The sequence below is a fragment of the Triturus cristatus genome, chromosome 5_1 (assembly GCF_964204655.1).
Source record: "Triturus cristatus chromosome 5_1, aTriCri1.1, whole genome shotgun sequence".
Lineage (NCBI taxonomy): Eukaryota > Metazoa > Chordata > Amphibia > Caudata > Salamandridae > Triturus > Triturus cristatus.
In genome coordinates, this window is record NC_140587.1 from 94,518,958 (window position 1) to 94,531,974 (window position 13,017).

Sequence of the window (13,017 nt, forward strand, 5' to 3'; positions counted from 1 at the left end):
GCTACTAGCCATGGTAGCCAGTGTCTAAGCACTGAGCTTGTTACATTGACCTCGATTTCGACCACTCCTCTTGTCTGTAAGCTCTGTGCATGACTCCTCTCTGTAAACACTGCTTCGGAGCTCACTTCCACTCTGTAAACATCGGTATTGACGCTTTTAAGGAGCTCAGACTATTTATAACACTTAGCTTATCTACAGTCTGTAAGTGAGAAGCTCCCTTTGTCTTTTAATTTTGCTTCCAGTACTGTCTCTGAGCTCACTCCATCTCTATTCATTCAGTGAGTTACCTGTGCTTATGCTGAGCCCTTCTTCAGTATATAAACAAACAGCCCAAATCTGTAAACACTTACTAACTCGTTATTAAATGTGTGTAGCAGAAATGGCACTTTGCTTAGCTCCTGTTTACACTTTGAGTGCACGTCCAGTTTATAAATTCTGATTCCAGTAGTGAGCTTGCATTCAGTATGGAAATAATGGTAAACACATCAACTGTCCTGCCACCAAATATGTCTTCCAGTCAGTAAACATTACTTCTGCGTACTTTTTAAGTCTGTAAAAATCAACCTCCCCTTGAATCTGCAAACACTGCTACCATCATTGATGCTACACTCGGCCCAGTCAGTGAATTCAAAACAATGTTAAGAATTAACAACCCTCACACTCTCTCTATACAATTACCTGCATTAGAGAAGAAATATCATCTTGTCTCTAAACAGTTCTTCCTGCTCTGACAGTGGGCTCACCTACGGTATGTAAACACTGCCGTCGGGACGGAAACTGGGCTTGCCTCCTTTCTGCAAATACCACCACTAGCACAAACCATGCTCACCCTCTTCACTGACTCTACACCAGCAACAATTGTTGTGATCACCGCCTGCACTGACATTAGTCTCTCCTGCTGTCTGTAAACACCCGCACAAACCATACTCGCCCTCTGCAGTGACGTTGGGCTCACCTGCTGTCTGTAAACACCAGCACAAACTGTGCTCACCACCTGCACTGACATTAGTCTCTCCTGCTGTCTGTAAACACCGCCAGCAGCACAAACCATACTCACCCTCTGCAGTGACGTTAGGCTCACCTGCTGTCTGTAAACACCAGCACAAACTGTGCTCACCACCTGCACTGACATTAGTCTCACCTGCTGTCTGTAAACACCGCCAGCAGCACAAACCATACTCACCCTCTGCAGTGACGTTGGGCTCACCTGCTGTCTGTAAACACCAGCACTAACTGTGCTCACCACCTGCACTGACATTAGTCTCACCTGCTGTCTGTAAACACCGCCAGCAGCACAAACCATACTCACCCTCTGCAGTGACGTTAGGCTCACCTGCTGTCTGTAAACACCAGCACAAACTGTGCTCACCACCTGCACTGACATTAGTCTCACCTGCTGTCTGTAAACACCGCCAGCAGCACAAACCATACTCGCCCTCTGCAGTGACGTTAGGCTCACCTGCTGCCTGTAAACACCAGCACAAACTGTGCTCACCACCTGCACTGACATTAGTCTCACCTGCTGTCTGTAAACACCACTACCAGCACAAACCATACTTACCCTCTGCAGTGACGTTAGGCTCACCGGCTGTGAGAAGTTGGCCTGGCATATGCTGGTCACTAGTTATAGTGGCCACCTTGCACCAGTCCAATTCGACTCTTATGGTAGATAGGTTTAAGGCAACCTTTTCAAGAAAGCTATCCTAGTGGTAGCTGTGGAGAGCAGCCTTCAGGCTAAGTCTCTGAGGAATGTAAAGCAGCTTGTTTTACCTTATAATCTCTTTAATTACCAAATGAAAGGACACCACACAGGTATATATATCAAATATATATGTATTTATTTCTAGACACACCCTACTAATCTCTTTATGAGATTAGAAGCCAGGAACACATTCAAATATCAACGTTTCACAATAAGTTAAGCACAAATATGGCTGGGGCCCTAGGGGCGTACCAGACCATATACTAAAAAAGAGGTTTAGGAAAGTCGACTTGCAGAATGACAAGGCCTAGGGCCTGTAGAACCGCTGGGGCTTCACTAATGCAGCAAAAGCAGGTAAGTAAAAGATCCACGGGAGACGCGTGCAGTGTGAGAACACAGCCGCGGGTTCCCTATTGATTTCAATGGAGCAAGTCGCAGGTTTGATTTTTGACGTTTAAGGGTACTTCGAGGAAGTCTACAAGCAAGCCACTTACAAGGTAAGTAATTCGAGGGCCAACACACACTAGGGCACCGGAGTGCACGAGTTACCTCACACAGGGAAGCCGGGTGCATAGGTGTCTTTTGGTGTCGGGTCACGTCTCGGTTTTCTATGGAGACCAAAGAAGATATGCTGTTTGCGAAGACTGAATAAGTGGCCGGTGGAATCCAAGGGTGGACCTGAAAATTGAAGGGACAGTGTTCAGTCACTTGCCAGTGACCCGGGGCCAGGAAGATGGATGCCCACGGAAGTCGGGTGATTTCAGGTGATCAAGGGTGTTTTGACTCTTCGCTCATGAGGGCCAGGAGGCATAGACGATGACCAGCAGCTGGATTCGGAGTGTCCCACGACGTCTGCAGCTTACTGAGGTGTCGGCAACTGGATTGGAGCCAACAAGCCTTGGCAACAGCAAGTCTCGTGGAAAGTGAATAAAGTCAGCGGTGCAGACCAGCAAGGTCTGAGGGACTCACCCAGCGAGGGTGAGTGAGGGCAGGCCTGGAGCAACCAGGGTAACCCTTTGGTTCGATAAAGTCTTCGGGGGACCCACAAGCCAACGGGCAAAGGATCGCGAAGACGCCTCGTGAGGAAATGCTTCACAGGAGCCCACGGTCACTCGGGACGGGGTAGGCCTCTGATTTTCACTGCAAAACCTGCTGGAGGCTTGGGCCACAAATGCTCCAATGCACAAGTTTGTAGAACGTCATGAAGGGGTTGCACTCAAAAATAGTGCACGGTACCCGGGTATTGCTGTTCCTCGTCACTCGTGGGGTCCACTCGCCTCAGCTCTGCTGGGGACTCACTTCACGAAGTCAGGAAATCCACTTCCGGGGCTGCAGGGACTTCGGACTCCGGTGGGAGCAGGAAAGTTTGCGACCGTTGATTGGAGTTTTTGGTGCCTGCCAAGCAGGGGAGTCACTCTTGTACTCCAAGAGAGATTCATCTGTTTTCCAAAGGTAGCGGAATGTCGAAGGGCCAGGATTCTTCTTGTAAAGCGTCGTCCAGGGTTATCTAACTTGCAGTGGCAAGGTTTCCCTATCTTGTACTGAAGGTAGGGGAGGGACTAGCTTTGACCACTCCTCTGGGAGGGTCAGGGTAGGGGGTGGTTACACCCACTTCCCTTTGTCCAGTTTCGCGCCAGAGCAGGGACAGGTAGCCCCAGAACTGGTTTGAGCTGGCATATGCACAGAGGAGCCTACTGCTCCCCCAGTGCAGGACTTCAAAGCACTCTAGAAGTGCACCCACCCAGCCCCACTACACTAAATCCTGTCTGGAAGGTAGTGACACCTCCCTGTGACAGTATGCCTATTGTTGGGCCCCCTCCACTGTGAGTTTGTCAGCAGCAGGAGGGCAGCCCAGTGTCTGTGCTGGTGGCATCCATTTTGTGATGCCAGGGCTCTTTCAGATTTCTACCGTGTTACCACAGTAGGTACATGTCGTCCCCTCTAGAAGGGTGGGATCCTACTCACACACCAGTTACTGGTGTGGGGGTATGATTCCAAGTTGTTTGACACCAAACACGACATGTTTTGATGCAGTCATTCCAAAGTTAGCATTTACCGGTAGGTTATAATGCACTTAAGAGTATGCGGTTTAACCGCATCCACAAACAGCCACAGAGAATAGACTCTGCCAGCTGCAGAGGGGTCCTGCTCATGCAGAGGCACCCCCTCACATTGTAAACCAAGCACCCTGCCCTCAGGATTGATAGGGCCTGCCATAGGGGTGGCTGATAGGTTTATATGTGTGTGTGTATGGTGAGATATAGGAACCTATACCTCAGTGAGGAGTGCTAACACTACCTCACCCAGGCTGCAGTAGCAGGCATGTGGTGTCAGATTGAGTCTGCTTCCCAGGGGTGGCATAATACATGCTGCAGCACCTGGTAGGCCTGTGAAGTGCCTATGCCCTAGGTACCACAGTATCCAATCACTAGTGCATCTAATAAGCACACCAAGTCGTTTAGAGAGAACAGATAGACTGGGGCCCTGATTAGCAGGGACCCAGCCAGACACCAGTGTATACATCAGAAAAAAAGTGGGGGCAACATAAGTGCAGATCCTACTCTCCTACACCGGCTGTCTGTAAACACTAGCACAAACTGTGCTCACCACCTGCGCTGACATTAGTCTCACCTGCTGTCTGTAAACACCACTACCAGCACAAACCATACTCACCCTCTGCAGTGACGTTAGGCTCACCTGCTGTCTGTAAACACCAGCACAAACTGCGCTCACCGCCTGCACTGACAGTAGGCTCACCTGCTTTTAATAACACCGCCATCTGCACAAACTGTGCTCACCACCTGCACTGACATTAGGCTCACCTGCTTTTAATAACACCAGCACAAACTGCGCTCACCACCTGCACTGACATTAGGCTCACCTGCTTTTAATAACACCACCACCAGCACAAACTGCGCTCACCACCTGCACGGACATTAGCCTCACCTGCTGTCTGTAAACACCGTCACCAGCACAAACTGTGCTCACCACCTGCACTGACATTGGGCTCACCTGCTCTTAAAAACACCAGCACAGACTGTGCTCACCACCTGCACTGACATTAGGCTCACCTGCTGTCTGTAAACACCGCCACCAGCACAGACTGTGCTCACCACCTGCACTGACATTAGGCTCACCTGCTGTCTGTAAACACCGCCACCAGCACAAACTGTGCTCACCATCTGCACTGACATTTGGCTCACCTGTTGTCTGTAAACACCAGCACAAACTGTGCTCGCCACCTGTGCTGACATTATTCTCACCTAATGTCTGTAAACACCACTACAAGCGCAAACGATACTCACCCTCTCCAGTGACGTTAGGCTCACCTGCTGTCTGTAAACACCAGCACAAACTGTGCTCACCACCTGCACTGACATTAGGCTCACCTGCTGTCTGTAAACACCGCCATCCGCACAAACTGTGCTCACCCCCTGCACTAACATTAGGCTCACCTGCTGTCTGTAAAGACCAGCACAAACTGTGCTCACCACCTGCACTGATATTAGGCTCACCTGCTTTTAAGAACACCACTACCAGCACAAACTGTGCTCACCACCAGCACAAACTGTGCTCACCACCTGCACTGACATTAGGGTCACCTGTTGTCTGTAAACACCAGCACTTGCACTGGGCTCACCTTCCACCTGTAAACACTGCACTGCCGCTGATACTGGCTCAACACCTTTCTGTAAACACTGCCACCAGCACGTACACTGGGCTCATATTCTACCTTGCATTGTCACTGCACTGACGCGTTGCTCACCCCCTGCACTGACAGTAGGGTCACTTGCTGTCTGTAAACACTGCCAAGAGCACTGGCACTGGGCTCACCTCATACCTGTAAACACTGCCCTAGCACTGGTACTGCACTGACACTGGCTCGGCTCCTGACTGTACACTGCCACCAGCACTTAGACTGGTCTTATCTTCTGCCTAGCATTGACACTGCACTGACACTTTGCTCACCATCTGCACTGACATTAGGCTCACTTGCTGTCTGTAAACACTGCCAAGACCGCTGGGCTCACCTCCTATCTGTAAACACTACACTAGCACTGGTACGGCACGGACACTGGCTCAACTCCTGTCTGTAAACACTGCCATCAGAACTTTCACTGGTCTCAACTTCTACCTGTAAACACTGCACTCACACTGGCTCATCTCCTGTCTGTAAACTCTGCACTAACACTTACAGTGAGCTCACATTCTGCCCGCAAAGACTGATCTAACACTGGCTCAGCTCCTGTCTGTAAACACTGCACCAGCACTTACTGAGCGCACCTTCTACCTAGCATTGACACTGCACTGACGCTGTGCTCACCGCCTGCACTGGCATTAGGCTCAACTGCGGTCTGTGAATACTGCTGCTGGCACTGGGCTCACCTCCTTGGTGTAAACCCTGCACCAGCATTGATCCTAGGCTCATCTCCTGGCTTCTTTACACTGCAGCTACACTGACACAGGGCTCACCTCCTGTCTGTAAACACTGCGCAGCACTGACAAGACTCAACATCTGTTAGCACTGCTTGCATCTTGTGAACATGCACTTGCTGCTTCTGGGACATATACACACTTGTATTGATGGTGGCACTGACTTCACCAAGAACCTGCATCCCATTCTATAGTCCATAATTTATAACGTGCTTCCAAGATTGCATTCAAGGGGTACGCCTCGGTATTACTATTCTTAAATGTGCATTATTAATTAACCTGACATTGAGTGAGAGAAATTCTACTGGGCCAGATGGTATGTCTTCCCATTTGTGACTTGTGACCTTGTTCTTTGTAGATGTTCAGCCCGTCAATGAGCATGTCTGACATGACCCTTCCTGACCTGGACTCCAGCCTTGCTGGGGTGAGTACCCGCTTCTTTTATTAGAATGGTCAGATTGCTGCAGCTGAGCTATTAACATGGAATCCCCTTAATTTCCAATGTGCTTTGATTGGTTTTGACTTTATCACTGCTTTGGAATTAAGTGTTATTTAATTAGCTGACCCCATGCCCACAAGACTTTAGAGAAAAGAAAATGTTTGGTTAGGGGTGGTATGTTAACTGGATTGTTATAAACTTTGTAGGAGTGTGGCGAGTTTGCTCCTTATTGTCGGAAAATAATGTCCAATAATGTCGTAAGCCTACATCATTCCCCCACGCTAGGCTAGGGAATCCCCTAGTAACATTTTATCATGGCAGTGTTGAGATGCACACAGGTAGTAGTTGTGAGAAAGTGCCATCTTTCTTGCATGGTATGACCCCACTTTTTGCTGAATTGCTGATGTACTTTGAGTGTGCCCCGGGCTTCTGCCAATCAGGTACCCAGGGCCAATGTTCCTTCACTAAAACTGCATGACAGCCTAAACCCAATTGGCATCTCTGGCCACAGGTCAGCCCCTGGTAAATGGTACCATAGGTACCCAGGGCACTGTGACCAGAGATGGCCCCTAAGGGCTGCAGCACTTATTGTGCCACCCTTAGAGGCCCTGTACCCCGACACACACACACTGCCTTTGCAGGCCGAGTGTCTTGGTGCAGAACAAAACAGAGTTGACATGGCACACATCCCTGTGTGCCATGCCCACAGCACACACTGCCCTGGCATACCTCAGTCACCCCTCTAGCTGGGTGCCTTATGCCAGTGGTGTGGGTACAGGTGCATGAGCCCTGTGCCCCTACAGTACCCAGGTCCATTCCTGGGCACTGTAAGTGCAGTGCTACCATTAAGAGCATATGGTGCTGGGAGGTCGTCAACACGAATTCCACAGCACCATGATGGCAACACTGAAGACTGAGAAGTTTGGTACCAAACTTCTCAGCACATTAAACTCGCACTGATGCCAGTGTGGGATTTAATGTACAATGCACGACAGAGGGCAACTTAGAGTTGCCCCCTGAACCTAACCTACAATCCAAGTCTTGTCTGAGGGTCTGCCTAGGCTGCCACACAGCAGACATGTTACTGGACCCCTGGGTAGAGAGCCATCCGCTCTCCTGGGCCTGCAAAAATGCACATCCTGGGCGAGGTGCTAGGTCTCCTCCCTCAGGATGGGCAGGGGAAGCTTCAAAGGCATGCCGCCTTTGTGAGCTTCTCCAGGCCACTTGCTGTACTCAGCAACTGGCCCCCACCGGTTCTGACCCCCCACTCTGGCGGGAAGACTGGTGGGAAATCCCACGGGAGGAAAGGGGGTGTGCCAGCCTCTGCCAACCCCACCCCACGGGTGGGGGAAACGAGGTGAAGCACATCCCTGGGCTCTCGCCATCTTGAAGATGGGGAGCCTTACCGAGTCAGGATTAGACTACTGCCCCCCTCCCAAAGGAGAGTGGCAGGATAGGGGGTGTACCCACCCCAGGTAAGGGACCCATTGGTCCCTGCCCTTTACCTACCTGTAATGCCCCTAAATTTAGTATTTAGGGGCACCCTGAACCTTCCTTCCTCAGATCCCGATTCCGAAACAAGCAAGAAGATCAAGAAACAAGAAGACCTGCCGTGCAGCTGCTAACAAGAGGAAGACACCAACTGATTTGGCCCCAGCCCTACAGGCCCATCGACCCTCGAACCTGCTCCTGCTAAACCCCGGCATCTCCAGTGGTCAACAACCTCAAAAACCCCAGAGGACCTGACTGCCTTGTGACTCTACAAAAACTAGGACTCCCACGAGCAGTGGTCCTGCTCAACAACAAGCCACATCCCCTGGCACCAGCCAGGAACCGCGAACCCGGCACACTCTGCACCTGCCAAGCCTGGCCTGTGCCTGAGTGGACAAAGACCATAAGGACGTCCCCCTGGTGACTGAGACCCAGAATACAGCACCCAAGGACCCACCTCGACGCTCCTGACGACGCCTGCAGCCTCAGAACCAGGGACCCCACAACCGCGACCATCCGAGGGTTAGATTTCCCAACGCCAAAAGGCACCCCTGCACCCGGCGCCCTGCAGTCCCCTGTGGCCCCCTGTGCCCAACTCCTGGGTGCCTACCTATCATCCAACTTCCCAACTTACCTCTCGAAGTGGTGGTCGCACCTGAAGAATCTTCGTCCCGAGCTTGCAGCCTTTGTTAGTCACTGAGCTTCTCCATTGAAATCCATTGAGCGCCCGACGGCTCAAAAGCACCCTGCACCCAACCGCCCAAGTGCCCCTGGGAGTGCAATCTCTATCCTAATCTACTTCCCCCACTTTCCCTGAGCAAGTGACCAGGAGCCCAGCTCCCACAGCTGCGTGGCCTGCTTGCCAGCAGCTACCAACCAAAGGCCCCCTGCCCGCCATAGGATAACATTGGGCCTAAGTCTCTCTGCACCCGGCTACCCCTGTGCCGCTGACGGTGTAACTACTGTACCTACCTGACCCTGGGAGACCCCTGAGTCTATGCCCAGAACCTTAACTCTGCCAGTCAAGTACTTACCCAAATCAGCCGAATAACGAAAACAAAATTACTCACCTGTTATCAGGAGAGATCCCAGTGCTGGATCTTGGTGCCCAGCACTGACCCTGAAAAGTAATTACAACTGTACTTGCCGCTAACTTTATTTTCCTCCATAGGATAACATTGCCTGGTTTTCACCAGAAATTCTTCTAAGTGTCGATTTTTGAAACTTGCAAATATTCCTTAAAAATCGTCTGTATAACAAAAACGTATTCTTTCAACTGGTTACAGGAGATGCACCAGTGCTGGATACAGGATCCAACACGGAGTAAGAAAAAGTAACGATAACCCCACTTACCTGCTAAGTGAATTTCCTCCCATAGGATAACATTAGTGATTCAATGTGAAAAAGTGTTAACTTCAACTTTTAAAATACAATAATATTCCTTAAAAATCATACCTGTAACCAAAACGTTTTTACTCACCTATTTTCAGGAACTGTCCCAGGGCTGAATCTAGGATCCAGTCCTGTGGTAAGAAAATTAATCCAAAAAGTAACTAATTGCATTTACTTAGAAATTCCCATTGAGCTCAATGTATAATTGTTTGAAATTGTGTTGCCCATTGCAACAACTGTAGCTACTGTATTCAAAAGTCGACTGCCTATTGTGAGAAAGTGTCTCTGTATATACTGTTCCCAAATAGGTACAGGGTGTACAGAGCCCACAGTCCCCAGAGGTTTGGCAGAGGCTAAAGTTAGATATAACCTTACTCTCTAAAGTGGTAGCTTGGTTGAGCAGTAAGGCAGTATCGGAGGACAGTGTAAAGCATTTGTTGCACACAGTCAGCAAATGGTCTCACACACTCAATAACTGAACTCTAGGCCAATGGTTTATTTATAAAAAAGATATGCTTGTTTTATTTTAGAACCAACAATAGGGATTAAAATATACTTTCTCAGAATGAGATGCTTTATATAAATACTTTTGCAATATGCAATTGACTTTTGTAGAAAGTTACAAGTGGTTGCAATAGGCAACACAATTTTAAACACAATAATGCATTGAGTTCAATGGAAGTTTCAAGTTATTTGCAACAGATTACTTTTAGGATTACTTTTGGATTTCCAGGACTGGACCGTAGATTCAGTCCTGGGTCAGTACTTGGGATCAAGTGATAAAAGTCAACTTCATTACTGTGATGATTTTTAGACAATATTTTGCTATTTTAAAAGGTGACAGAAAATATTTCATAGAAAACAGTCAATGATTCCCTATGGCAGAAAATTGTGTTACTGGTAAGTACAGTTGTAAGTATTTTTCAGAGTCGGTGCTGGGCACCAAGATCCAGAACTGGGAGCTCACCTAATAGCAGGTGAGTATTTTCGTTTTCGTTACATGACTGATTTTTGGTGAATATTGTAAGATTTGAAAAGTCCACACTTACAAGAAATTTCAGGAAAAACCAGTCAATGTTACCCTATGGAGAAAATTGAGTTATCGGTTTAAAGGTAAGTACTCGACTGGCAGAGTTAAGGTTCTGGGCATAGACTCAGGGGTCTCCCAGGGTCAGGTAGGTACAGTTGGTTCACCCTCAGCGGCACAAGGGCGGCCGGGTGCAGAGAGAGTTAGGCCCAATGTTATCCTATGAGAGGTAGGGGGGGGCCTTGGTTGGTGGCTGCTGACTAGCAGGCCACGCGGCTGTGGGAGCTGGGCTCCTGGTCACCTTACTCCGGGCAAGTGGGGAAGTAGATGGGTGTAGAGGTTGCACTGCCAGGGCCACTCGGGCGGCTGGGTACAAGTTGCTTTTGAGCCTTCAGGCGCTCAATTGGTTTCAATGGGAAAGCTCTGGTTTAGAAAAAGACTGAAAGCTCGGGGACGAAGATTCTTCAGGTGCCACCACCACTTCGAGAGGCAAGGTGGGTAGTTGGAGGATAGGTAGGTACCCCGAGATTGGGCACAGGGGGCCGCGGGGCGCCGCGTGCAGGGGTGCCTTTTGGTGTCGGGAAATCGTACCCTCTGTTGATCGCGGTTGGGGGGGGGCACCTGGTTCTGAGCCTGCAGGCCTTGGGGTTGTCCTTGTGGTCTTTGTTCACTCCGGCACAGGCAACGCTTGGCGGGTGCAGAGTGTGAAGGGTTTGCGGTTCCGGGCTGCTGCCAGGGATTAGAAGTAGATTTTGAGTAGAGCCTCTGCTCATGCGAGTCCCAGGGTTTTAGAGTGAAAAAGTAGCCAGGTCCTCTGGGGTTTGTGAGGTTGCTGGCCACAAGAGATGCCGGGTTGGAGCAGGTTCGAGGGTCGACAGGCCGGTAGGGCTGGGGCCAAAGCAGTTGGTGTCTTCCTCTTCTTAGCATCTGCAGGGCAGGTCTTCTTTCTTCTAGCTCTTCTTTGGATTTCGGAATCTGGAATCTGGGGAAGGAAGTTTCAGCTTGCCCCTAAATACTAGATTTAGGGGCGTTACAGGTAGGTGAAGGGCAGGGACCAATGGGTCCCCGTCCTGGTGTGGGTACACCCCCTATCCTGCCTCTCTACTGTGGGAGGGGGGCAGTAGCCTAGTCCTGATTGGGCAGGGCTTGCCATCTTCAAGATGGCGAGAGCCCGGAAATGTGCTTCACCTCGCCTCCCCCACCTGAGAGGTGGAGTTGGCAGTCTGGCACATCCCCTGACCTTTCCGTGTGTGTGTGTGTGTGTGTGTGGCGTGTGTAGGGCGTGTGTGTAGGGCGCGTGTGTGTGTGTAGGGCGCGTGTGTGTGTGTAGGGCGTGTGTGTGTGTGTAGGGCGTGTGTGTGTGTGTAGGGCGTGTGTGTGTGTGTGTGTGTGTGTGTGTGTGTAGGGCGTGTGTGTGTGTGTAGGGCGTGTGTGTGTGTGTGTGTGTGTGTGTGTGTGTGTAGGGCGTGTGTGTGTGTGTAGGGTGTGTGTGTGTGTGTGTGTAGGGCGTGTGTGTGTGTGTAGGGCGTGTGTGTGTAGGGCGTGTGTGTGTAGGGCGTGTGTAGGGCCTCGTTGGGTGGCACAATGAGTGGTGCAGCCCTTAGAGGCCTTCCCTGGTCACAAGGCCCTGGGTACCTAGAGTACCATTTACCAGGGGCTGACATGTGGCCAGGGTTTGCCAATTTGTGTTTTAGGGAAGGAACATAGGCCCTGGGCACCTGATTGGCAGGAGTCCAGGGCACACTCAGTCAAAGTACATTCAGCAATTCCTCAAAAAGTGGGGGCATACCATGCAAGAAAGATGGCACTTTCTCACACCTATTGAAAGCATTTATCTAAAGCATCTCATTCTGAGAAAGTATATTTTGATACCTATTGTTGGGTCTAAAGTAAAACGACCATATATTTGTATACAAACCATTGGCCTAGAGTTCAGTTATTGAGTGTGTGAGACCATTTGCTGGCTGAGTGTGTACAACAAATGCTTTACACTGTCCTCTGATACTGCCTTACTGCTCGACCAAGCTACCACTTTAGAGAGTAAGGTTATATCTAACTTTAGCCTCTGCCAAACCTCTGGGGACTGTGGACTCTGTGCACACTGTACCTATTTGGGAACAGTATATACAGAGCCACTTTCTATAGTAGTTCCAAATTGTTAGTAAGCCAGCCACCTCTGATTGTAAGTATATGCAAGCCGGATGGCCTTGCAAATCAGTCTGGGTCAGCCCATGCTTACGCCCCACTGCACTGCTTGTTGTGACCTGAATCGAGCTAGCCCCTGAATCTCATGTAGCCACCTGGACTGCTTTATGAGATGCCCTTTCTGTGAACCATGCACAGCAAATTGAGTAGCCACTTACTTGAGTGCCCTGGAAGTTCTTCAGGGCTTTGTTAGTGGTAGGAACGAGCTATACAAATGCTACAGTCCAATTCCTCACTATTGGAGTCTAAATTTCATTAGGGTGGATGGCTTCTGAACTCCAGACACTCAGACCCAACTACACTCAGGAAATCTATTGTGCATTGAGA

The 13,017-nt window shown here is 49.8% G+C and overlaps 1 protein-coding gene across 4 annotated transcripts in view; it reads left to right on the plus strand.

Moving 5' to 3' along the window:
* HSF1 (heat shock transcription factor 1) overlaps positions 1-13,017 on the plus strand; it is a 490,333-nt gene that overhangs the window by 392,136 nt on the left and 85,180 nt on the right. For 2 of the 4 annotated variants that reach the window (XM_085604483.1, XM_085604485.1), the window contains one exon: positions 6,495-6,560. The exons of the other annotated variants lie outside the window; for them this stretch is intronic. In XM_085604483.1, coding sequence (XP_085460609.1) covers positions 6,495-6,560 — 66 coding nt within the window. The remainder of the gene's footprint in view (positions 1-6,494; positions 6,561-13,017) is intronic. 4 annotated transcript variants of the gene reach the window in all.